The 26,070-nt window shown below is 40.4% G+C and overlaps 2 protein-coding genes across 5 annotated transcripts in view; both read left to right on the forward strand.

The window, feature by feature from the left end:
• LOC110175789 (E3 ubiquitin-protein ligase SMURF2) overlaps nt 1-9,538 on the forward strand; it is a 159,658-nt gene extending 150,120 nt beyond the window's left edge. For all 3 annotated transcript variants that reach the window (XM_055152329.1, XM_055152330.1, XM_055152331.1), the window contains exons 17-19: nt 1,586-1,787; nt 5,778-5,853; nt 8,447-9,538. In XM_055152329.1, coding sequence (XP_055008304.1) covers nt 1,586-1,787; nt 5,778-5,853; nt 8,447-8,546 — 378 coding nt within the window. In that variant the 3' untranslated portion in view covers nt 8,547-9,538. The remainder of the gene's footprint in view (nt 1-1,585; nt 1,788-5,777; nt 5,854-8,446) is intronic.
• Nucleotides 9,539-20,424: 10,886 nt separating this feature from the next.
• ddx5 (DEAD (Asp-Glu-Ala-Asp) box helicase 5) lies at nt 20,425-25,898 on the forward strand. 2 transcript variants are annotated; one of them, XM_055152332.1, is made up of 13 exons: nt 20,425-20,591; nt 21,408-21,579; nt 21,723-21,819; nt 21,893-22,026; nt 22,109-22,174; nt 22,261-22,402; nt 22,940-23,100; nt 23,179-23,351; nt 23,429-23,539; nt 23,611-23,672; nt 23,748-23,807; nt 24,809-25,030; nt 25,184-25,898. In XM_055152332.1, the coding sequence occupies exons 1-13, from the start codon at nt 20,530-20,532 to the stop codon at nt 25,582-25,584; spliced, it is 1,863 nt and encodes a 620-aa protein (XP_055008307.1). In that variant the 5' UTR covers nt 20,425-20,529; the 3' UTR covers nt 25,585-25,898. The 2 variants fall into 2 exon arrangements, with proteins under 2 accessions (XP_055008307.1, XP_055008308.1); XM_055152333.1 differs by having other exon boundaries at nt 24,809-25,043; nt 25,184-25,372.
• The last annotated feature ends 172 nt before the right edge of the window (nt 25,899-26,070 follow it).

Consider the following 26,070-nt stretch of genomic DNA (forward strand, 5'->3'; position numbering starts at 1 on the left):
GCTGTGATACTAAAAGTCTTTGTTAAACCACTTTTTGTGCAAAGTTCATATGAAACACAAACATTTTAATCATCAAAACAGTAAAAATGTCAAATGTGTCGCATAAATGAGTTTCCTTTCACTCCACAAGCAACAAAACTGTAGCTGTAACATAATAATTTTGCAAAACACACGTAAAAATACTCTTGGTGATATATCGATACAGAAGCCCACGATATCGATACTGTATCATCACATTAAACGATACGATATATCAATATTCCGATATTTTTGCACACCCCTAGTCCTGTTCCCAGTGTCTCTATTACCAGTGTTGGGAAGGTGACTTTTAAAATGTAATCCCCTACAGATTACAGATTACATACCCCAAAATGTATCTTGTAACGTAATCCATTAAATTACTTAAAATGAGTAACGTAATCTGAATACTTTGGATTACTTGATATTGTCGTGCTTTTTAAAACTACATGAATGTAACATCCACATCCTGAAAATTCATGTTTGTTCTCTTCAAATTGTCTGTTGAGCCCAAGTCTCCATGAACAGGATTTTGTTTTTACTGTAGAGAAACAAAGACGAGGATCTGAACATAAGATGTTTTGTTTTATCTGCTAAAAGTAAATAAAAAGCCCAGACTTTACTTAAACATATTAAACATATTATTGATAGAGAAATAACTTTTATATGAGATCACTGCTGCTTTAAAATATGTCCACCTACTGTTAAGTGTCATAGTGTTTAGTCCTGGTTTAGTCCTGGTTTAGTCCTGGTTTAGTCCTGTTTAGTCCTGGTCTACTCCTGGTTTAGTCCTGGGTTAGTCCTGGTTTTAGTCCTGGTTTTAGTCCTGGTCTAGTCCTGGTTTAGTCCTGGTTTAGTCCTGGTTTTAGTCCTGGTTTTAGTCCTGGTTTAGTCCTCCTTGTTCGTATCCTGGTTTAGTCCTGGTTTTAGACCTGGTTTATTTTAGACCTGGTTTAGACCTGCTTTAGGTCTAGTTTAGATCTAGTTTAGACCTGGTTTTAGTCCTGGTTTAGCTCTAGTTTAGACCTGGTTTAGACCTGGTTTAGTCCTGGTTTAGACCTGGTTTAGTCCTGGTTTAGTCCTGGTTTAGTCCTGGTTTAGACCTGGTTTAGACCTGGTTTAGACCTGGTTTTTAGTCCTGGTTTAGTCCTGGTCCTGGTTTAGTTCCTGGTTTAGTCCTGGTTTAGTCCTGGTTTAGACCTGGTTTTAGTCCTGGTTTAGTCCTCCTTGTTCGTATCCTGGTTTAGTCCTGGTTTTAGACCTGGTTTAGTTTCCAGCAATGAGTGGAATTACTGAAAAAAAAAAAAAAAAAAAAATCCATTTATTTCAACAAAGTAACTGTAATCCAATTACCACTCACTGAAACAGTAACTGTAACTGAATACAGTTACTCATCATTTGTACTCTGATTACATAACTCTGGTACATGTAATCTGTTACTCCCCAACACTAAATATTACTCACTGAAATAATCCTGACAATCCCGAGTTTGGAGTGAATGTAAAGCCGTATGTAAAAATCCGTTGCGTTCTTCTTGTTAAAGCAGCGTGTGTGTTTGTCCTCGCAGCTGATCGTGTGCGGCCTGGGAAAGATCGACATAAACGACTGGAAGTCCAACACGCGCCTGAAGCACTGCACGTCCGACAGCAACATCGTGAAGTGGTTCTGGAAGGCCGTGGAGTCGTTCGACGAGGAGAGGAGGGCGCGCCTGCTGCAGTTCGTCACCGGATCCTCCAGGGTGCCTCTGCAGGGATTCAAGGCTCTACAGGGTAAATAAAAGTGTTTTAACTCTTTCCCCCCGGACGCCGACTAGGAACAACCCACACATATGTTACTAGGGCCACACCCATAGAGCATCACTGCATAAAAGAAAACAAACTTCCACGAGTGATTATAAATGATTTTTACACTCATGAACTTAATTGTAACACAGACATATTTGTATCTCTGGAAACCTTAGACTCTGAACTCTTCATTTATGGATGTTTAAATGTGATTCAACTCATTTATAGGTATAACAGTATAACAGCTCACTGAAAATGAGAGTTTACCTGGTCAGGTGCAAACTCGAAAACAAAAAACTACATTCAGCATCTGATATCTGCATGTTCTGATACTGTATTCATAAAAAAATAAAAAATATACTTTGTCAAAGTATTTAAACAGATTTCATATCACCAGATACAGTATAGCCAAGTGTGCACCTGTTTTTACCTGTTGTGCACCTGTGTGCACCCAATTAATTTTTTTCCATTTAACTTATTCAACTCATTTAGCTTATTCAACTTATTTTATTTATTCAACTCATTTAGCTTATTCAACTCATTTAGCTTATTATAATATAATAATAAAACTCTTCCCCGTCAGTGTGTGTCCAGTATTTGTCATCTTGGTTATTTTCTCGTGTGCAGAGCTCCACATAAGCGTTTTTTTTCTGTAGTGATTCTGTTATACATCGCATCTTGGAAAAAAAGACTGAAATATTTTAAAGGACTGGCCTGGGCAACATCCAGATTTCAGGGCAATTTTGGTTCATAATCGAGTATAAAGCTCAGATAGTTTGTTGGGACATCGCAGGACTCCACACAGACGCATCAGCGGCATCTCACCTTCTCCCCCCGAAAGTCCGTCGCTGTCGCTGTTTTCCCACTTTATAATCAACTTCAACATCATCACTTTGAAATCTATAAAAGTCACTTTCTCTAAACTTATCCATAAAATACGTCCGCTCCTCATTATTTCTAAAACTGTGCGCCGCAGCGCCGCGATCTTTCCATTGCACGTGTTTCGTGTTGTGTTTTTTCCGGAAGCTACAATCGTCACTATTTTTCGATTAACTTTCGGAAAAAATCGGCGAAAACATATCCTTGAATCCTATTGGTCAGTCTAGTGTGGGTTGTAGTGGCCCCCACCGATCACAGTCTCTGTTTAAATGTGAAAAACCGAGCCGTTTCTAAAGGTCGTCAAATCACGTCTTTAGTGAAACAGCGGAGGTGTTAAAAGTCGTCATTAAGGGAACAGGGGGGTCGTCAAATGTCGTCTTCATGGGGGAAAGAGTTAATAGTTTTATATTAACGTGGTTTAGTATTTACAAACCAGAGAAGATACGCAGTAAAGTAAGGCTGCATAATCGTCATGGAGATCTTTATTATCACATTGTAAAAGCGTTGTTCTCTAACAGTTTTCCTTCAGTGTCTTTATAAAACCAAAATGCCAGAGAGTTACTTCACGAGAACCTGAGTACATATAAGAGCCACGGCGAAGCTTAGATGAGGCACAGAGAGATTAGGGTGATCGGATTTTCAAAATTAAAAGCAGGGGCACCCATGGTTGGAATTGTGAAACGAGTGGGCAATTAAGAAAATTTGTTTAGTCCTGGTTTAGACCTGGTTTAAACCTGGTTTAGATTTAGTTTAGACCTGGTTTAGATCTATCTTAGACCTGGTTTTAGTCCTGGTTTAGATCTAGTTTAGACCTGGTTTTAATCCTGATTTAGTCCTGGTTTAGATCTAGTTTAGACCTGGTTTAGACCTGGTTTTAGTCCTAATTTAGTCCTGATTTAGTCCTAGTTTAGACCTGGTTTAGATCTATCTTAGACCTGGTTTTAGGCCTGGTTTAGTCTTGGTTTAGTCCTGGTTTAGATCTAGTTTAGACCTGGTTTAGACCTGGTTTTAATCCTGATTTAGTCCTGATTTAGTCCTGGTTTAGTCCTAGTTTAGACCTGGTTTAGACCTGGTTTTAGTCCTAATTTAGTCCTGATTTAGTCCTAGTTTAGACCTGGTTTAGACCTGGTTTTAGTCCTGGTTTAGATCTAGTTTAGACCTGGTTTTAATCCTGATTTAGTCCTGGTTTAGTCCTGATTTAGATCTAGTTTAGACCTGGTTTAGACCTGGTTTTAATCCTGATTTAGTCCTGGTTTAGTCTTGGTTTTAGTCCCAATTTAGTCCTGGTTTAGACCTGGTTGAGATCTAGTTTAGACCTGGTTTTAGACCTGGTTTAGACCTGGTTGAGATCTAGTTTAGACCTGGTTTTAGACCTGGTTTAGATCTATCTTAGACCTGGTTTAGACCTGGTTTTAATCCTGATTTAGTCCTGGTTTAGACCTGGTTCAGACCTGGTTTAGTTTCCAGCAATGAGTGGAATTACGGAAAAATATATATATAAAATTAAAAAATAATGTGAAAATAACTCCGGTACATGTAATCTGTTACTCCCCAACACTGAGTATATCAGAATAAAATCCAATCTAAGAAGTATTTTAAATATAACACTGCGTTTCTAAACACCAACATTTTAGACTAAATTAATGACTGTGATCAAATGTCTCTGAAAACACCAACAACGGTGCATTTCTTTAGTGATTCAAACGCGGCTGCACTGTGTTCCTTTCACAGCAAACACAGTCGACGCCACACGGTCACTCCCTTTGACGTGAGAGGCGCAGATGTAAAAGTGCTCCCGTCCCGTCCCGCGATTCAAATGTCTCCTCTTCATGTAGATGCGTCCGCTCTGCTTTGTCATGTAAACTCGTCTGCTTTACATCCTAACACACTGCTCCGGTCGGTGCAAATCCCAGAGTATGGAAATGCGCCGCGCCCGTCGCCCGTTCACCGAACTGTGAGACAAGAATGTAGTTTGGGTATCGGAACATCAAACGCGTGTCTTGACCGAAACTGGCCACAAAGGAACAAAAAAAATATTTGTTTTAACGGACTAAACTCAAATTCATTTAATTTTTTTTACATTTTGTGTTTAGACTTAGACTTTATTGATCCACAAGGGAAGTGACTTGGACACAGCAGCTCACACATCACAATATGTTAAAAAAAAAAAGAGTAAAAAATATAAAAATGGGAATAAAACTTAAAAAAGTAGCATAAGACATAATTATATAAATGTATAAGTACAAGTAAATAAAAAAATATATATATATAAATAGAGCTAAGATGATGAGACGAGTTGTTGTGCAGTTGTAGGGAGTATTATCTGTCACATAAGGGTGAGTTGTTATACAGTTGTAGGGAGTATTATCTGTCACATAAGGGTGAGTTGTTGTACAGTTGTAGGGAGTATTATCTGTTACATAATGGTGAGTTGTTGTATACAGTTGTAGGGAGTATTATTTTTTACATAAGGATGAGTTGTTGTACATTTGTAGGGAGTATTATATGTCACATAAAGGCGAGTTGTTTTGCAGTTGTAGGGAGTATTATCTGTTACATAAGGGTGAGTTGTTGTACAGTTGTAGGGAGTATTATATGTCACATAAAGGTGAGTTGTACAGTTGTAGGGAGTATTATATGTCACATAAAGGCGAGTTGTTTTGCAGTTGTAGGGAGTATTATCTGTTACATAAGGGTGAGTTGTTGTACAGTTGTAGGGAGTATTATATGTCACATAAAGGTGAGTTGTACAGTTGTAGGGAGTATTATATGTCACATAAAGGTGAGTTGTACAGTTGTAGGGAGTATTATCTGTTACATAAGGGTGAGTTGTTGTACAGTTGTAGGGAGTATTATATGTCACATAAAGGTGAGTTGTACAGTTGTAGGGAGTATTATATGTCACATAAAGGTGAGTTGTACAGTTGTAGGGAGCATTATCTGTTACATACAAATTTTAAATATCTACCAGTAAGGAAATAGGGAATACAAAACAAATCTCTGGAAATTTAGCTTTTTTTGTTTTTTTTTTTTGCTACACATGAAAAAATACAAATGCTCAATCTTGTATCTGTATTTTGAATGTGATGTGTCCAGGAGCTGCAGGTCCGCGCCTCTTCACCATCCACCAGATCGACGCCAGCACCAACAACCTGCCCAAAGCCCACACCTGGTCAGTCCCGCCTCTCTGTCCTGTTCATAAACACGCATGACATAGTTTATACGTTTAACCATATTTTCTCTTTAAAAAAAACATGCCTCTACTCATTTTGTTGCACATAATAATACAAATGAACTCTGTAATTTAAACGTTTCCACTTCAACTTCAACAGGGCTCATTATGATCCTTTAAAATCCGTGTATCATTCGTTCATTCGTTTTTCAATATAAAACCAAAAATAAGAAAACGAAAAAACAACAGTTTTCTTCGCTATTTGTCTCCAAAACCAAAATGAAAAAACGGATAACGATTCGTTTTTTCAGTTTTCGATTTTGTGTTTAAATGACGAATGGAAAAAACGGATAACGGCCGTTTCCCGTTTATGTGACTTCCGTGACTGCGATGCCGAACTTTTGCACCGCGTACGGACTGAATCAGGACTGATCCAGGTCCGAGACCAGACCGGGACCAGAGCAGGACTGAGACCGGGACAGAGCTGCTCTGGTCCTCCGCGTTCAAGAACCGCGGCTGGTTCCGAGGTGGTGCAAAGCCTCCGACTGACGCATTCACACCAATGAAAATGAATCGAACTAAGAGCTTTTGGTTCAAATGGACCAGGTCCGGGACCAGACCGGGACCAAAGCGCTACTGAGACTAGGACCAGACCGGGACCAGAGCGGGCCTGAGACCGAGACCGAGACAAGACCAGGACCAGGACCAGACCGGGACCAGACCGGAGGCTCAGAGCCCATGACAGGGCCGGAGCTCGAAGCTGAGGCTCGGACCCTGTGGAGGCTCGGAGTCAAAGCTCAGAGTCCGCCTGGTCCCGCTCTGGTCTGGTCCCGGTCTGGTCCCGGTGGTCCCAGTCTCAGTCCCGCTCTAGTCCCGGTCTGGTCTCGGACCTGGATCCGTCCTGATTCAGTCCGTACGCGGTGCAAAAGTTCGGCATCGCAGTCACTGAAGTCACGTAAACGGGAAACGGCTGTTATCCGTTTTTTCCATTCTTCATTTAAACACAAAATCGAAAACTGAAAAAACGAATCGTTATCCGTTTTTTCATTTTGGTTTTGGAGACAAATAACGAAGAAAACTGTTGTTTTTTCGTTTTCTTATTTTTGGTTTTATATTGAAAAACGAATGAACGAATGATACACGGATTCTTTAATGCCGTACAATGGGACATTTCATAGCAAAAAAACTGTGCCATTTTGGATTAATGACCTGGCTGTTACTTAGGCTTCTACAACCACTTCACTCTCCACTGTTAACACATTTTAAGAGAAAATATATTCACATCTTAGTGCACTCTTTTCTTAATGTTTATGATTTTTCAACACGATCTGCAGCAAATGAACGAAACACTTAAAGAAACTGTTTGTAGCCAAGTTTGTCTCATTCTCAGTTTGTGTTCAGGCGTCGTGTGAAAGCTCAGAACCTCCAGAATTCCCTCCCTGAGCTGCACAGGCTGCACTAGCACTGACTCATGATTGGCTGTAGGTGCTGAGGTTTAAGAAGAGTTTTTTTTTTAGGTTTAAAGCAACTGGATCTCAGGTCAAGTTTGTGCGATTTAAAATAAAAATCTTACATACAGGTCCTTCAAGAAGTGACACAGACCACGTTTTCTGAATTTGAATTAATTGTTCTGAATTAAATAGTTCGGAATTAAAATATTCTCTTTCGAGTTTACATGGAAAACACGTTAAATCGCCTTTATTTAATATTTTTAATTAAAAGCTGGTGGACTCAAAGGCGACCCAACGAACGGAATCATTTTTAAGAAGAAAAAATGTTTAAATGATTCATTCAGCTTTAAAATGGGAATAAACCGCCCACTTACTTATTAAGTTTAATTCCGAATAATTATTTTCATTAGGAATTCAGTGTTTACTTGGTCTTTTTAAAGCAGAATTCATTTTTATTCAGAATTAAATAGTTTTTATTCGTAATTAAAGCTCTCGTGTAAACTTGGAAACAGTATCAACAATTATTCTTAAAAACTACTTGTTTTTTGTTATTCAGTCATAAAAAAACTAAAGCAAAGACGCCTAGAATGATTTAAAAAGCCTAAATTACCCATAATCAAAAAAGGATGAACTACACAATTTACTTTCATTTAATACTTAAGTAAAAGTACAGACACCGGAGCAAAAATCTACTTAAATAAAAGTATTAAAGTACCTGCTTAAAAATGCATTTAAAAACTAAAAAGTAAAAGTATTCCACACAGATTTTGAGGTCTTATAAAACTTCAAATGTAGAGATTTTGATAACGATTTGTGCTGAAGTTTGTTCCTCAAAAAAAAAAAAAAAACAAAAAACTGACTAGACTTTTTTCCTGATTGTTTTTATTTGTATTTTTTGTTTGCTCAAATTACATGTTAAAAATAAACCCTCAGGCTTTTCAGCAGGTCTCAAACTATAATAAAACATGTTGTGGAGTTTAAAGTACAGACACCTGCTCTCAAACGTAGTGAAGTAAAGTAAAATCGTCCACTTTAAATTCGACTCAAGACGCCTCAAATCTAAACTTTTACGTTGTTTACGTTCCACCGCTGCTCATAACACAAATCCCTCGTGTTTCTTATTTATTTATTTTTATGTCCAGTTTTAACCGGATCGACATTCCCCCGTACGAGCACTACGACAAACTGTACGACAAGCTGCTGACGGCCATCGAGGAGACGTGCGGCTTCGCTGTGGAGTGAAGCCGACCCGCGATTCCGAGGGACGCAACGGCCGAGTCGCGGAACCAACAAACTCAACAAACTCAACAAACCAACCAACGGACCCCTCCAGCTGCTACGAACTCTACTCACTAACTCGTGGAAAATACCGACACTTTGCTCTTCCTTTTGTATCCTATCAAATACTTCATGTAGCAACCGTGTTTTAAAGGGCCCGTATTGCACTTTTTCTCATCCGTGTTGTAATGTTGTATTTTCGTCGCAAACGGACCTGGAGTTGTGTTTCGTTTTGTCTCGTTCACGCAAGTTTTACGCAAAAAAACGTGCCGTATTTAGGCTGAGTTCTTCTCGCAAACTCAAAACGCGCTGTTCCGCCCTTTTGACGTCATTATGTGGTGATACGGGAAATGCTCCACTTCGTTTTTAAACTCTTTACACTTTCACTGGAATCATTTGGATCACGTCAGCCCTGGATTTGCCAAACTCTGAAGTCACAGCTGTCAGACTTTCTATTGGCGATCTCAGTTGTGCGTAAAATAAAAGTAAATATTCAAAAATCAAAGCAACGACATATGATTATTCTAGAGTATTGTAGAGTAAATCGGTGTTCACCTTAAAAACTACCACTAAATGACATCACAAAATGGAACAGAGCATTTTGAGCTTTGGCGATATTTTTCAGACGATAAGGCGCATTTAAAGTCCTTTAATTTTCTCAAAAACAATGAAAAGCCCAGACTTTATTTAACCAAGTTCAAAATATTATTGATAGAAGAGGAGGAGACACGTCCACGCAGCCTGGTTTAGTCCTGTTAAATCCTGTTTTAGACCCGGTTTAGTCTTGGTTTACTCCTGGTTTAGTCCTGGTTTAGACCTGGTTTAGACCTGGTTTAGACCTGGTTTAGACCTGGTTTAGACTTGGTTTAGTCCTGGTTTAGACCTGGTTTAGACTTGGTTTAGACCTGGTTTTAGACTTGGTTTAGACCTGGTTTAGACTTGGTTTAGACCTAGTTTAGACCTGGTTTTAGACCTTTGGTTTAGGGTTTAGACTTCCTGGTTTTTAGACCTGGTTTAGATCCTGGTTTAGACCTGGTTTTAGACCTGGTTTAGACCTGGTTTAGACCTCCTGGTTTAGACCTGGTTTAGTGTCCGGCAATGAGTGGAATTACTGAGAAAAAAAAAAAAAAGAAAAAAAAGGGGATATAGCCCGAAATGTGAAAACAGGAAAATACCTCTGTGTAATCCATTTATTTCAACAAAGTAACTGTAATCCAATTACCACTCGCTGAAACAGTAACTGTAACTGAATACAGTTACTCATAATTTGTACTCTGATTACGTAACTCTGGTACATGTAATCTGTTACTCCCCAACACTGGTGGAATTCGATTGGGTTTACATGCCAGGCGGCTTGGTGGTGATTTATGTGACGTAAACACGACGTGACCTGAGCAGATCCGACCAGAGTTTTGCGTCTTGAGCTGTGTAGACGAAACGCTACGGCGGAGTGTATTCAACTTTTCCACTCTGGAAGGTGGTTTCAGAAATTAGCATTTTTAAGACCCCCAAAAACGCCGTCACCGTCTAAACGAAAGGCACTTCTGTTAAAATATTTTGTCGTTTTTACCTGCAAGCGTTCTCCTGTAAACACACCCTTAATACGACTTTTGTGAGCTACGAAGCCGCACCGCTTGATAGATTATCTGGGGCATTACAGCTTCCGTAGTAGGACCCCAAAATGGCACCTTAGTAAAGTTTAATTTATCTGATCTGTTTTGTTTCGTTTAATGCGCCTCATAATCCGATGCGCCTTACGTATGAAAATAGACCCGTTCATTGACATTGCGCCTTATTGTCCAAAAAATACAGTAATAATAAACCGATAAACATGTGCGAATGAAACAAAACGCAACTCCAGTCACATTTTCGAGGAGGTAACAACATTATATCAGTTTTTTGGGTAATATAGGACCTTTAAGAAAAGAGAGAAGGAGCTGGGTTTGTTGACAGGGTAACACAAACAAAAAAAAGAGGGATTTGTGCAAACATGGCAACCCAAAAGACTCGAAAACTCACGGACATCGCGGCGAGGACTTGACGCCGCATTCCCCGACTAGTTTCTTTAAATATCCTGATTATTTTTCTATATGGACACAACTAAAGCCTATATGATGTATCTAATTTATTGTGAAAAGTCTATTGTCCATTGTATCGGGCAAAACAAACAAAAAAAAAGTTGCAGATTTTTTTTACATCGATTTGTTTTGTTGAAAAAAACGTTGAACAATTTTACGGGCCTGGTTACGCTCGCGGATATTTTTTGGATGGGATGAAAATTTTCTAAACCTAAAAAAAAATAAATACAAATCTGAAAATATCCAAAAAAGCGTAACCAGGAGCTACTGTCCTTGTGCCATAATGATTTGAAATGAATGGAAAATTGCAAAAACGAAGCAAACCCTTTAAATACTTTCTTATGGCGTTCGTTGTAGCTGAATTTTATCCATCCATACTGTTAAAAATACTACCTTAAAACAACGTGGTGCTAAATATCATTGTCGTAACCTTTTATATCGGCGACTTCACACGTTTTTACCGTATAGTCTGGTATTCTGTAAAACTGGTTCCAATTTGAAATAAAAGTAGCAGCGGTTTTCTGTAAAAGCTGAAATGTTTTGGCTGTTGAAAATGTCGCAGCTCCGTCGGACGCCTCGGAAGCTGAATCCATGTATCACTCATTCATTCGGACGAAAAAACAACTATTTTCTTCATTATTTGTCTCGGAAACCAAAATGAAAAAAACAGATAACGATTTTCAGTTTTCAGTTTTGTGTTTAAATGAATAATGGAAAGAACGGATAACGGCCATTTCCTGTTTACGTGTCTACAGCCCCGTCCACACTAGTAAGTATTCGAGTCGTTTTCGTTGTGGATGCAGTGTTCGTTCACACTAATCCGACTGAAAACGGCTCTAGAGACGGAACGATCTGGTGCCGCCAACTCCCACGAATTCTGACCTGATCCGGCACAGTGTGGACGCCTGAAAACGCTGATACTCTGACGTAAGTCTATGCACCGCAAAGTAATTCACCGCCAAAACGCTAAGAGGCTAGAATATATGTCTATTCATATAAACGTGTGTCTGTGTGTACGACCTGCAGACGTATAATCTCTGAAAAGTTTAACATGAACCATCTCCAACGCGACAGAAACACAGAACAGACTCACCATCAGCAGAACACCCCTCTGTCACAGAAACAACACTCATATTCCACTGAGTCGTGTCCTTTAGTCCGACAGAAGCTGAACCGCATCAGCGACACAATATCGAGCTGTTTTTTGAGCGCTCAGTTTATGCAAATGAACGTTTCTGTAAAACGTAAACAAATACGGATAGGGAAGGCGTACGGAAACAGAAACGACATGTCTGGACGCGGATCGTTTCCGATACGGTGACATGGTGATACACGGATTCATTTCAGTGTAATCGTAGTCTTAAACTGCCATGTCGGACTTTGGCTGCTTATGGACTGAACCAGGACTGAATCAGGACTAAAGCAGGACTAATCTTGGACTTGAGAGAGAGAGCAGGGTGTCTGCAAAACGCGATCGTGGGGTGAAACTGGGGCACGGAGCTCTGTCGAAGCTCGGTCCTTTCACCTGCGGTCTCCCGACGGTCTACACGGGGGCACCTCCAGGCCCGTCCCGACACTCAGTCCTGGTTTAGTCCTCCTGGTTCAGTCCTGGTTCAGTCCTGGTTCAATCCTGGTTCATTCCTGGTTCAGTCCTGCTTGTTCAGTCCTGGTTTAATTCTCCTGGTTCAATCCTGGTTTAGTTCTTGTTCAGTCCTGGTTTAGTCCTCCTTGTTTAATCCTGGTTTAGTCCTGGTTCAGTTCTGCTTGTTTAAATCCTGGTTTAGTCCTCCTGGTTTAGTCCTGGTTTAATCCTCCTGGTTCAGTCCTGGTTTAGTCCTCCTGGTTCAGTCCTGGTTTAGTCCTGGTTCAGTCCTGGATTAGTCCTCTTTGTTCAGATCCTGGTTTAGTCCTGGTTCAGTACAATCCAAAATTTCGTTTGCCTTTTGTCACAAATGAACTCCTTCAAGACACTTCATAGAACCAGGGTTACACTCTACCAGACTTACGCCATTTTCATTCACGTCACACACGAAGCCGAGCGATCGCATTTTCCGAGTTTCACCCGAACGCAACTTTATTTTGCCTGCTAACTCGCCGTCTTTCTGTTTTACTTTTCCCAAATCGAGAAAAAGGGGGGAATCGTTTTTTTCTACAATTTGAATGTTCGGTTAAAAAAAAAAAACAACAAAAAAAAAAAACGCTGCCTGTTATCGATCTCGACGACCGTGGACTGTTCTTAACACACTTTTTTTTTTTTTTTTCCTCGTTTATGAAGTGTATGCAAAGTGAAACGCGCGTTGTACAGGACTGGGAGAAAACAGCAGATCAACTTGTAATTTATGCTTAACTTAAAAAAAAAAAAAAAAAAAAAAAGGAAAAGATTTTAAAAGAGAAACAGATTGCACACGAAAGGATGAGGCGGCTGTGTGGTTTTTTTTGGATGGACGTTGGTTTTTGTAAGGCTGATCTAAACCCCACACTCTCTGGTATCTTATGCTATTATTATTATTATTATTAATTATTATTATTATTATTATTTTGTAAACAAGCCGAGAGACGCCTCACGGGACTCGGTGACTGATGCAATTTGATGTATGTTAACACTATCATTTTGTAAGAGTATTTTATTTTTGTGTGTAATTAGTTCTAATTAAACTGGCCTTTGTCTAACAATGTACAAGTTCGTGTCGGATCTTTTTGTTTTTGTTTTTTTGTTTTGCGATGTTATTTGTGTGCAGGAAGTTAAAGCTACTTATTTATTTACTCGGAAAACCTTCTCTGAGTAGTTTTCAAACACAGTACTTTTACTTCTACTCAGCCAAAAGTTGTGCTCAAGTAAGAGTAACAAAAATAATATTAGTCAAGTAGAAGGACAAAGTAATAGTCCAAGAAATTACTCCAGTATTTGGGAAAACTACTCAAGCAAGAGTAACTTAAAGCGTCCGTGCACCATTCGTTCTTTTGAATTTCAATTAAGAACGAAAAACAATAAAATGGGAAAACAGTTTGTTATTTCATTATTCAGTTTTAGTGTCAAACAAACAAAAAAACCAACAGATTTCGACCTCTATTTCCAATATTTACGCCTATTTTAATACTGATATTTTATTTTCTCTCTGGTTTGATATTTTTGCAACGATTTTTCAGGTAAGTCCTACCGGGGCAAATAAACCAGAGAGAATGAAATATCTAAATTAAAAGATTCACCAAGACTGTTTTTTGAGATAAAGTTTAAATTAAATATTGGAAATAGAGATTGAGGGTTTTTTTTTAACACTGAAGCAGAACAAACTGTTTTCCCATTTTATTGTTTTTCGTTCTTAATTGAAATTTAAAAAAAAACGACTGGTACACGGGCTCATATTACTCTGTTTTCTGATCTGTTCTGGTGTTGTTTTCTCATCACAAACAGACCTGGAGTTGTGTTTTGTTTTATTCACACACGTTTAACGCAAAAACCTGCAGATTTAGGTTGCGTTCTCAAATGGAAAAGACTGTTCCACCTCCATCCATGCATTTTCTTCCGCTTATCCGGGGGTCAGGTCGCAGGGGCAGCAGTCTAAGCAGGGACTCCCAGACTTCCCTCACCCTGGACACTTCCTCCAGCTCCTCCAGGGGGACCCCGAAGGCGTTCCCAGGCCAGCCCAGAGACACAGTCCCTTCAGTGTGTCCTGGGTCTTTCTTAGGGCCTCCTTCTGGTAGGACATGCCCGAAACAGATGCCCGAGCCACTTCAACTGCTCCTCTCGACGTGGTAAATCTAGAGGTTCAGCTCCCTCTTCACCACAACGGTCAAATACAGCGACCGCATCACTGTCGACGCTGCACCGATCCACCTGTCAATCACACGCTCCACCCTCCCCTCAGTCGTGAACAAGACCCCGACTCCAAAACTCCATCTTCATAAGAATCGTTTGGATGATTTCAACCCTGGAATTGACAATCTCTACTGAACTAAAGATAAAAGGAGCTGTTCACTTGAAAACTACATCTTCATGACATCACAAGGTGGAACAGAGCATTCTGAGCTTTGGAGATGTGACAGACTAATAATAAAGGGTTGTTCAGACATTTGAATGAAACAAAACACAACTCCAGGTCTGTTTTTGAGGAGGTAACAACATAATCCGTGTATCATTCGTTCATTCGTTTTTCAATATAAAACCAAAAATAAGAAAACGAAAAAACAACAGTTTTCTTCGTTATTTGTCTCCAAAACCAAAATGAAAAAACGGATAACGATTCGTTTTTTCAGTTTTCGATTTTGTGTTTAAATGAAGAATGGAAAAAACGGATAATGGATGTTTCCCGTTTACGTGACTTCCGTGACTGCGATGCCGAACTTTTGCACCGCATACGAACTGAACCGGGACTGATCCAGGTCCGAGACCAGAGCGGGACTGAGACCGGGACCAGACCGGGACCAGACCGGACTCCGAGCTTTGACTCCGAGCCTCCACGGGGTCCGAGCCTCAGCTTCGAGCTCCGGTCCTGCCGTGGGCTCTGAGCCTCCGGTCTGGTCCTGGTCTGGTCCTGGTCTTGTCTCGGTCTCGGTCTCAGGCCCGCTCTGGTCTCGGTCTGGTCCCGGTCTGGTCCCGGTCTGGTCCCGGTCTGGTCTCGGACCTGGATCAGTCCCGGTTCAGTTCGTATGCGGTGCAAAAGTTCGGCATCGCAGTCACGGAAGTCACGTAAACGGGAAACATCCATTATCCGTTTTTTCCATTCTTCATTTAAACACAAAATCGAAAACTGAAAAAACGAATCATTATCCGTTTTTTCATTTTGGTTTTGGAGACAAATAACGAAGAAAACTGTTGTTTTTTTGTTTTCTTATTTTTGGTTTTATATTGAAAAATGAATGAACGAATGATACACAGATTCAACATTATAACATGGCTCCGTGCTCACACGAAGGGCTGGAGTATCAAATTCTGGGCCCTACGTTCAAATCATCTTGGTGGGCCCAGACTTCATATTGTGAAAAATTAAAAATGGATAGTAAAGGATTTTGTGTGGGGCCCCTCCTTGCACTGGGCCCTGGGTAAATAGTTCCCTTCACCCCCCCAGTCCGACGCCCCTGCTTACAAGAGTCAATTTCGCGTAATATAGGAGCTTTAAAGTTGAGACGTAATACGTAGAGATGGGACGAGACACAATTTCCACAAGACAAGATGAGATATGAGATCCACAAGAATGAGACAAGATGAGATTTTAACATAATTCCTAATACATAAATTTCACAATTCAATTTCCAATTCTGGCTCAACCATTTTTTGTTTTCATATTGTTAAAAAGATATAACTCAGTAAAACATCATCCTTTTTTGTCAATCCAAAAGATCATTTGATTTATAATTTGAAGTTGATGTAATGCGAAGGACAAAATATGAAGTAAAGCACAAAATCTGGTCTTTTCATTGGACAGACACACAAATGAGACAAACTAAATAATTTCTGAAGGAGCTGCAAGAAACACAAACGTTCAAACCATTTCATACGGCCACATAAAGGTTTTGTCACTTTAGACTTATCACAGATGGAAGAGGAAGCACGACTTTTACTTTACTTTACAAGCAAGAGTACAGTTCAGTAAAGTCAATAAAAACATTAAACAAAATTGAATAAAAGTATGCTGCTAGAAAAGTACTCTTTAAAAAGTTACTCAACTAAATGTGAGTATGTGTAACAGAGTACTACCAACCTCTTCTGCTATTTTAAAAGTATCAGAGTAAGTTGTTTTGGTTTTGGTTCCTCTTCTCACTGCGCGGAAGTAAAGTGACAAACGCTTTATGTTGACAATATGAAAAGAGTTGACTGTTTATGTAGTTTTATCTTATTTAGTACATTATTTTTGTTTTGTTGTCCAGTCAACCTCAAATGTAAACAGTCAGAATCTTTTGATTGATGGTTTTATTTCGAGTTTGTGCGAAGAGAAAAACAATAATCATACACATAATCAGTGTTGGGAAGGTGACTTTTAAAATGTATTCCCCTACAGATTACAGATTACACACTGCAAAATGTAGTTTGTAACATAATCCATTAAATTACTTAAAGTGAGTAACGTAATCTGAATACTTTGGATTACTTGGTTTGTTGTAGAGAAACAAAGACCAGGAAATCGTAACACAAGATGTTTTATCTGATAAAAGAAAATAAAAAAGACCAGACTTTACTGAACCAAATTAAAAATATTATTGATAGAAGAGGAGGAGACACGTCCACACAGCAGGATTTAGTCCTGTTAAATCCTGTTCAATTCTCTTTTAGTCCAGTTTTAGTCCTGTTTTAGACCTGGTTTAGATCTAGTTTAGACCTATTTTAGACCTGGTTTAGATCTAGTTTAGACCTGGTTTTAGACCTGGTTTAGGACTAGTTTTTTAGACCTGGTTTAGATCTAGTTTAGACCTGGTTTTAGACCTGTTTTAGACCTGGTTTAGGTCTAGTTTAGATCTAATTTAGACCTGGTTTTAGTCCTGGTTTAGACCTATTTTAGACCTGGTTTAGATCTAGTTTAGACCTAGTTTAGGCCTGTTTTAGACCTGGTTTTAGACCTGTTTTAGTCCTGGTTTTAGTCCTGGTTTAGATCTAGATTAGACCTGGTTTAGTTTCCGGCAATGAGTGGAATTACTGAAAAAAAGAAAAAAGAAAATTGCCCAAAATGCGAAAACAGGAAAATACTGTCGTGTAATCCATTTATTTCAACAAAGTAACTGTAATCCAATTACCACTCACTGAAACAGTAACTGTAACTGAATACAGTTACTCATAAATTATACTTTGATGACGTAACTCCAGTACGTGTAATCTGTTACTCCCCAACACTGCACATACTAAACATTTATATTGTAAACAACAGAAAAGCAGAGTTCTTGAATTTCTTGAACCACGATTCTGAACCTTTATGAGTAATATTTTTGCTCTTCTATCCACCTCTGTGTGTGCAGTCTGGAGGAAAGAACTGTACGAGCCTGTTTTTTTTTTTTTTTTTTTTTTTTTTTTAACCCTGCCCCCAACCGCAGGTCAGGATTAAACTGTCTGGCAGATGGCTGTGGGGGCAAAGAAAAGCGGGTCAAATACCGTCTGGATTTTATTAAAACTGTACGTACGTTTTAACACTTGAAAACACAGTAAAAACACAGTCACGTAGAAGCACTTTTTCGATTACAAATGCTGTTTTCAGTTCGTCCCGTGTTTGTTTTCATGAATGGACGAACATTCGTAGCGTCGCAGCGAAACCCAACAAACCCGACGGTGCCCGTGTACGCGCTGACGTCACCGCGCACGTCACTTACTGTAATCTCGCGGAAGTGCGCCGCATCACAAGGATCGGTCGGTCCTTGAGATGTTCGTCCGCCAGCACGCAAACAAGTCATAAAATAGGTCCCCGGTTAATTCCTTAAAGCAGCGGGGGGTGATTATTTTTATTTTATTTTATTTTATTTTTTTCCCCCACGGGGCCACATGAGAAACAGAAAAAAAAAATAAAGCTTAACTAAATTCTGCATAATATTAATTGTATTTCTTTATAAAAAGCAGTAAAGAGGATTGTTTTGATGAGCTGGTAAGAGTTTATGTTATGACTAAGCAATGAAAAAGTGAGAAAAAAAAGTCCTCTAAAACAAAAGCAATGCAGGTTTAGTCCATGCATGAGTTAAATGATAAAATATGTTTATTTTGTAATTCCAAATGATCTTAAATGGGCCACTGAGAGTATGACCCTATGTGGCCCAGGAGCTGCACAATACCCAGGTCTGAGATGGACTGTATTATTATTTATTTATTTTTATTTACTTTTATTATTTATTTATTTTTTCTTATGTATTTATTATTATTATTATTATTTTTTTTTTTTTTTATGTATTTATTATTTATTTTATTTTTTTATACAGTTTGTGGTTAATTCTGAGGAAGTATGGCCCTTACTTGTTTTATTGCTTCTCTGTGTAAAAACAAAAGACAAAAGATTATACGGAATAATAACTAATAATTAAGCGTGTCACTAGATCTACACTACCCGTTTAATACAGAATAAAAACCTGAATAAAAACCTGTATAAATCCTTTAACAAAATACTGAAATTATGTTTTTTATTTACTATATCATATGTTAAATAAAACATCACCACTCATTGTACGTAACAATATAATGCACTGAAGTCAACATATATTTATTCATATTATGCACTGTACATAATCAGTGTTGGGGAGTAACAGATTACATGTACCGGAGTTACATAATCAGAGTACAAATTTATGAGTAACTGTATTCAGTTACAGTTACTGTTTCAGTGAGTGGTAATTGGATTACAGTTACTTTGTTGAAATAAATGGATTACACTGCGACATTTTCCTGTTTTCACATTTTGGGCTAAACCAGAATTAAACCAGAATTAAACCAGAACTAAACCAGGACTAAAGGCGGAGCTCTCGATTTACCGGTCAATCTACGTTCCTCCCCTCACCTATGGTCATGAGCTTTGGGTAGTGACCGAAAGGACGAGATCGTGGATACAAGCGCTCGAATTGAGTTTCCTCCGCAGGGTGGCTGGGCGCTCCCTTAGAGAATAGGGTGAGGAGCTCAGTCACATGGGAGGAGCTCGGAGTAGAGCCGCTGCTCCTCCACGTTGAGAGGAGCCAGTTGAGGTGGCTCGGGCATCTGTTCCGGATGCTTCCTGGACGTCTCCCTCGGGACGTGTTCCGGGCACATCCCACCAGGAGGAGGCCCCGGGGAAGACCCAGGACACGCTGGAGGGACTATGTTTCTCGGCTGGCCTGGGAACGTCTCGGGATCCCCCTGGAAGAGCTGGAGGACGTGTGTGTGGAGAGGGAAGTCTGGGAGGCCCTCCTCAGACTGTTGCCCCTGCAACCTGACCTTGGATAAGCGGAAGAAAATGGATGGATGGATGGTTGGATAAACCAGGACTAAACCAAACTAAACCAGGACTAAACCAGAACTAAACCAGGACTAAACTAATACAATATGACACTAACAGTAGTGTGGACATAACTGTGATCTCATATAAAAATTATTTCTCTATCATTTTTTATACGGTCAAGTGAAGACTGAACAAACATGAATTTTCAGGATGTGGTTGGTACATTCATGTAGTTTAAAAAAGCACGACAATATCAAGTAATCCAAAGTATTCAGATTACGTTACTCACTTGAAGTAATGTAATGGATTACGTTACAAGATACATTTTGGGGTATGTAATCTGTAATCTGTAGGGGAATACATTAAAAAAGTAAACTTCCCAACACTGTACATAACCATAGTCATTACTCATTAGTCACTTATTAGCCAATAGTTGTGTTTACTCTTTTCATAGTTATTATTTATCAGACTATGTTTTCTATTAACCTGCTGTTCTTGAACTTTGCAACAAATAAATGCAATTATTTAATAAAAATGCCATGGATTCGACCGGGATTTTTACGCACGTCTAATAAAGGTTTATCTTAAATATAAATACAGCGCAGTTCGTCTTTAGGACAATTTAAGTGTTTTATTGTTCAATTTAAACAAGAAATTTGTAATAAAAAAAAATAGTATGCAAGAAAAATTATTTAAAACAAATAAATAAACATAAAACTAGGGCAAAACTGTACAATAACCAATCACATTTTCTGTTACTGCCGCTTCACCGACGAAACCAACGACCAACCTGCTCCGTGATTGGCCGAAACACCGGCTGCGGAGTAATACGACGCAGAGCGGACTTCTTCCTGCTGCTATATAAGCCGGTCCTCGTTTCCTCACTACCGGCATTTTACCTTCACTGCCGGTCGGGACGTTCGTCGGCAGATTAAATCTCGTCTAAACTCTATTTATCTTTATTTTTTATTTATACGCTTTGTTGTTTACAATATGCCCGGCTACTCGGACAGAGATCGCGACCGCAGAGACAGAGATCGGGACAGAGACAGAGGGTAAGTCGTCTTTTTTTTTTTTTTTTTGTAGGTGCGTGGTCGGATGAATATCAGGCGAGCTTCGGTTTTAACTAACGCAATTATTTTTTTTTAAGTTTACACAACAACGCGGACACATTTCTGCAAATTAACGTGCCGAACAGCCGGATTTTAATGTTTTTTTTAATGTTTTTTGTCCACCTCATTCTTGTCCGGGGCCTCGTCGGAAGCTTTTTTTTTTTTTTTTTTTGGCTTCGGGCCTAGTCTGGCCTCGTGCCCCGACAACCCGGCGCGGCTAAAATGCTAAAAGCTAACGGAACTAGTTTTTGATAAAAAATTCTCCGCTAAATTCTTAAAACTACAACATTTTCATTTATTTTACGTTATTCGTTTTTAGAGTTAATTTTAAAACGCGGTGCTTTTATTGTTTTTATTCATTTATTTTATTATTTATTTTTTTTTTACAACGGCGGCGTTTATCGGTGTCGGTGACGTTACCTAACGTCGAGTTTTGAGTTCTAACGCTTAAAAAAAAATAAAAAAAAAAAAAAAACGCTACGTAACTGTTTTTTTTTTTGTTTTGTTATCAACGTATACGGCGTGCGTTTGTGATTTGTTTTGTTCTGTAATTATCTCAACCGGCGCGTTTGATAAGATAATTTGTCCACCCGGCTTTTTCCGTGTGCAGACGTGGAAACAAAATGCCGGATGCCTTTTGTTCACTTGACCCATCACGCCTGCCATTTTATATCAGCTTCTCAGACTAGTGGCATAAACTGTTTACTGCACGTGAGTTTCAGATTTTGTATTTATTTTTTTCCCCGTCTTTCCTCGCAGTTATGGCGGCGGCGGTGCCCGGTTTGGTGGGAACCGTGGCGGCGGCGGCGGCGGAGGAAAGTTCGGGAATCCCGGCGAGCGGCTGCGGAAGAAACACTGGAACCTGGACGAGCTGCCGAAGTTTGAGAAGAACTTCTACCAGCCGCACCCGGACCTCACCCGCAGGTCTATGGTACGTGGGGGGCAGCGGGTTCACGAGGAGGTTGCGCAACCGCGTGCGCAGGAAACACGTGTTTTTTTGCGGCACATGCAGCGCTTACGCAACCAGGTGTGATGGTTGTGGGTCTAAAATGTGCCTTTTTTTTTTCTTTGCAGCAAGAGGTTCAGCAGTACAGAGACTCAAAGACTATTACGGTAAAAGGAAGAGACTGTCCAAACCCCATCACAAAGTTCACAGAGGCCACTTTTCCATGCAAGTTGCTATTATTATTAAAGATAGTTTTGAAATAAAAAAAGTGCTTACTCATGATGTTTTGTATCTTCAGCTTATGTGATGGACGTAATCAGCAAACAGAACTGGACTGAACCCACTCCCATTCAGGCTCAGGGCTGGCCTTTGGCTCTCAGTGGGAAAGACATGGTGGGCATTGCTCAGACTGGTTCTGGGAAAACTTTATCGGTAAGCTTCCCCTCAAATTACTTTTTATGATTTACTCAAATTGTACTGAACTGTGTGGTAATTGTTGTAATTTTTCTTGCAGTACCTCCTCCCCGCTATTGTGCACATCAACCACCAACCATTTCTGGAACGTGGAGATGGACCGATTGTAAGTAAAGCCTTTACTGCAATTGCATAACCACATGTATAATTTATGTATAAATGTTTCACTAATTTCTGTGTCTGTGTTTTTAGTGCTTGGTTTTGGCTCCCACCCGTGAGCTGGCGCAGCAGGTGCAGCAGGTGGCAGCAGAGTATGGCAGAGCTTCTCGCCTCAAATCCACCTGCATATACGGAGGAGCGCCAAAAGGACCTCAGATACGGGACTTGGAGAGAGGTCAGTATTTAATTTGGACCTTTTCATTGTAAACCTGCCTGCTTGACAGTTAGGTTAGGTTGCTTTATTTGTACCCGTAGGTAAATTTGCTTTTCAGATTTGAGACAGGTTCCACATTTCATTCATCCACAAAACACATAAAATCACAACTACAAAATAAAGTGTTACAGAGCTCCAGTGCAGAATGGTTTGTTCCATAAACAACCAATTAAAATCATCCATCACCCTTGGCTAAAATCACAATAAATATTAAATATGTTAAAAACACACAATCTTGGATAGATTACAATTTATTCATAAGTACGATAGGCAGCCGGAACGAAGCTCCTTTTTAAAATGATTTGTTCTAGATCTTGGAACTAACAGCCTCTGACCAGAGGGAAGCAGCTGAAACTGAGTTTAGTGGATGTTGCACGTCTCTTAAAATACTCTGGGACATCCTCTGTAACTGTAGAGTAGAGTCCAGGCGGCTCTGAGGATGGACAATCCCCAAACTCTCCCATTTATCTGATCTGTAAAGTGGTTTTTTATGTGCAGGTGTGGAGATCTGCATCGCTACTCCTGGAAGACTCATCGACTTCCTTGAATCTGGAAAGACCAACCTTCGCCGCTGCACTTACCTTGTCCTGGATGAAGCAGACAGAATGCTCGATATGGGCTTTGAACCGCAGATTCGTAAAATTGTCGATCAAATCAGGGTGAGTAGAGGAGAACTTGTAGTCATGCGTTTCTCTGATCTTAACACATCGCTCACGTGTGTACATATATATCCACAGCCGGACCGTCAGACGCTGATGTGGAGTGCCACCTGGCCCAAAGAGGTGCGACAGCTCGCAGAGGACTTTCTCAAAGACTACGTTCAGATCAATGTTGGAGCTCTTCAACTCAGCGCAAACCACAACATCCTGCAGATCGTAGATGTCTGCAACGATGGAGAGAAAGAGGACAAGTAAGGAATGATTTTCCACAGGTTTACAGCTCAGTTGTATTTTTATTTTTTTATTAACGCGTTTTTGCTCTTGTTAGAGTCATCCGTCTGCTGGAAGAAATCATGAGCGAAAAGGAAAACAAGACTATTATATTTGTGGAGACAAAGAGGCGTTGTGATGACCTCACCAGGAGGATGCGTAGAGATGGGTATGTACCAGCTGCTGTTGACACTTTCTGGAGGTTGTAGTACACCAGGATCTAATGTGATGTCTCAATAGGTGGCCTGCAATGGGTATCCATGGAGACAAAAGCCAGCAAGAAAGGGACTGGGTCCTCAATGGTAAGCTGTTTTCACCTCCACTTTCCCAAGAACATGTCTGCCTCAAAGTATCTAACTTTACTTTTCTACTTTCAGAGTTCAAATACGGAAAGGCACCCATCCTCATTGCCACAGATGTAGCCTCCAGGGGTCTAGGTCAGTATCCAACCTGAACACGTTGGTACTTGTACACATTGTTGTAAAAGAAAGTGTATTGCTTTCTTTAACTTGTCTGCTTTCTGAGTTTCTCCCCTCGGCTGAAGGAGCAGTCTATGTGGCAGGGCCTTGGCATGACAAGCCCAGGTCTCCAGAGGGGGAAGGAGGAGGATTCTTGGAGGTGTCCTGACTGGAGAGGCACGCTCTCAGTCATTGCTCATACAGAGGTGACCAGGCCCAAACTCAGCAAAACGCCCCGGCCTGTGCCTAAAGTGCAGGGCGGCTTGAGGGCTGGCTACGCTAACTGGTTCTATTGAAATGCTTGTGCTCTGGCAAGGGTTTGGACTGCTCACACGCCCAGGCGCACAGCCCAGCTACACACCTCGACTTGCATGTCTGAGCAGTGCAAGTGTTTAGAGCCTGTTGGAGGGTTGTGTGTGTCATGGGTGGCAGTGAAACTTTTGTCCGAGGAACAGTTGATCGATCATGCCTTCACCTCTGTACAGACATGGCTACTGGCGCTTTTGGTGACAGTGGGACATGCTAGATGGACACTAAATGGCTTAATCCAAGCTCGCACTCCTCCCTCGCCTGCGTTTCCAAGTCATGTCGAGACCTGCCAACGAGAGACTAGATGAACACAGGGATATTGAGTCTTGTCGTGGACAGGGTAGTTGAGTGTAGTTAAAGGTCTACATGGTACTTGTGGTAGTGCTAGCAGTAGACTCTTTATTACGAGGGCCAGTCAGAAACGATGGCATTAAGGACTAGAGAATGCATACTCCACACTGGTAAGACTTGAGCCATTCTTGGGGTTGGGTCCAGGGGGATGTCTAACTGGAATGGAAGTGACTGGAGTTTGCATTCTCCCCGAGGAGAAACTAACCTTTTGACAGCCGCATGTTATCTCTGTTCTAATTTGGGTTTTCTGATCTGGTGTGGTGGCATTGGCACATCTGTGCCGCTCTATTGTTCCTCTATGCCACGACACAATCTTACAGATGTTGAAGACGTCAAATTTGTCATCAACTTTGATTACCCCAACAACTCTGAGGACTATATCCACCGCATTGGGCGAACAGGACGTAGTGAAAAGACAGGCACAGCCTACACCTTCTTCACCCCCAACAACTTCAAACAGGCCGGCGACCTCATCTCTGTGCTCAGAGAGGCCAACCAAGCTATCAACCCCAAGCTCCTCCAGATGGCCGAGGACAGAGGAGGTAAATCCAATTGGTGAGAGACAGAATCTGTGCTGCCAACTGCAGCACCTTTTCTATTCTGCCGCCCTTTGGTATAAAGTGGTGGCGACTTTCCTTACTATGGGTGCTAATCCAGTGCGTGATGATTGTTCTAATGATCTTTGTCTTTTGCAGGTCGTTCAAGGGGCGGGAGAGGTGGCGGCTACAGAGATGACCGGCGCGATAGGTATTCAGGCAAACGTGATTTCGGTAGTTTTAGAGACAGGGACAACGGTAGAGGATATGACAGTGGACCTAACAAAAGCTTTGGCTCAAACACCCAAAACGGAGGCTATGGGGGAGGCAACACCAACAGCTACAACAGCTACAACGGTAACGGACAGCCCGGCTTCAACAGCCAGCCAGGAAACTTTGGAGCCCAGAACGGCTTCCAGCCACAACAGTTCGGACCTCCAAAAGGTCCCGCTCAGAACGGCACCAATCACCCACCCTTCCCTTTCCCCCAGGCCCAGGCGCAGCAGCACCCTCCCCCTCCGCTGGTGACCTACCCCATGGCTCCACCATTCCCACAGTAAACGCACAAACACTTGAAGAAAGTAATTTATTGCTTTTTGTCTAGTTGATCCTGTAAGATGTTTTTTGTATTCACAGCAGGGTTATAACCACAAACCTCTATCGTCTTTTAAAGATCTGCAGTGCGGCAGCAGTTGTGTTGCACGCTTTTGTTTTTCCTTTTTATTCTATTTAATTTGTTACATTCCTCTAATGTTTAGTTGCGTTTTGTACTAGTGGAATATACATTTATTGGTTTTTCATACGTATCATTGAAAAGTAAACTCCTTTCCATAAAATGCACTGCATGATCTTTCAAATAAAACTCAAAACCCCATCTTTTGTCTCTTGAATTATTTACAAAATTAAATTGTAAGAGAATAAGTGTATATTTCAGTACTGAGCTGAACAAGAACTGCTAATGCAAAGTTTTAACTTATTAAATTAGGGGTGTCAACTTTTTTCATCAAGTGCCACATATCTAAACACAGATGAAGCAGAGGGCCGAG

The sequence above is a fragment of the Boleophthalmus pectinirostris genome, unplaced genomic scaffold (genome assembly GCF_026225935.1).
Source record: "Boleophthalmus pectinirostris isolate CB_2022bp ecotype Guang Dong unplaced genomic scaffold, ASM2622593v1 HiC_scaffold_17, whole genome shotgun sequence".
Taxonomy (NCBI): domain Eukaryota; kingdom Metazoa; phylum Chordata; class Actinopteri; order Gobiiformes; family Gobiidae; genus Boleophthalmus; species Boleophthalmus pectinirostris.

What these genes read in the sequence shown, in the direction of transcription:
- ddx5 (XM_055152332.1), top strand. Translation starts at nt 20,530, where the DNA reads ATGCCCGGCTACTCGGACAGAGATCGCGACCGCAGAGACAGAGATCGG. An exon ending in GTTCTGGGAAAACTTTATCG is followed by an intron (nt 22,027 to 22,108) that starts GTAAGCTTCCCC and finishes TTTTTCTTGCAG; the next exon opens with TACCTCCTCCCCGCTATTGT. An exon ending in GATGGCCGAGGACAGAGGAG is followed by an intron (nt 25,031 to 25,183) that starts GTAAATCCAATT and finishes TGTCTTTTGCAG; the next exon opens with GTCGTTCAAGGGGCGGGAGA.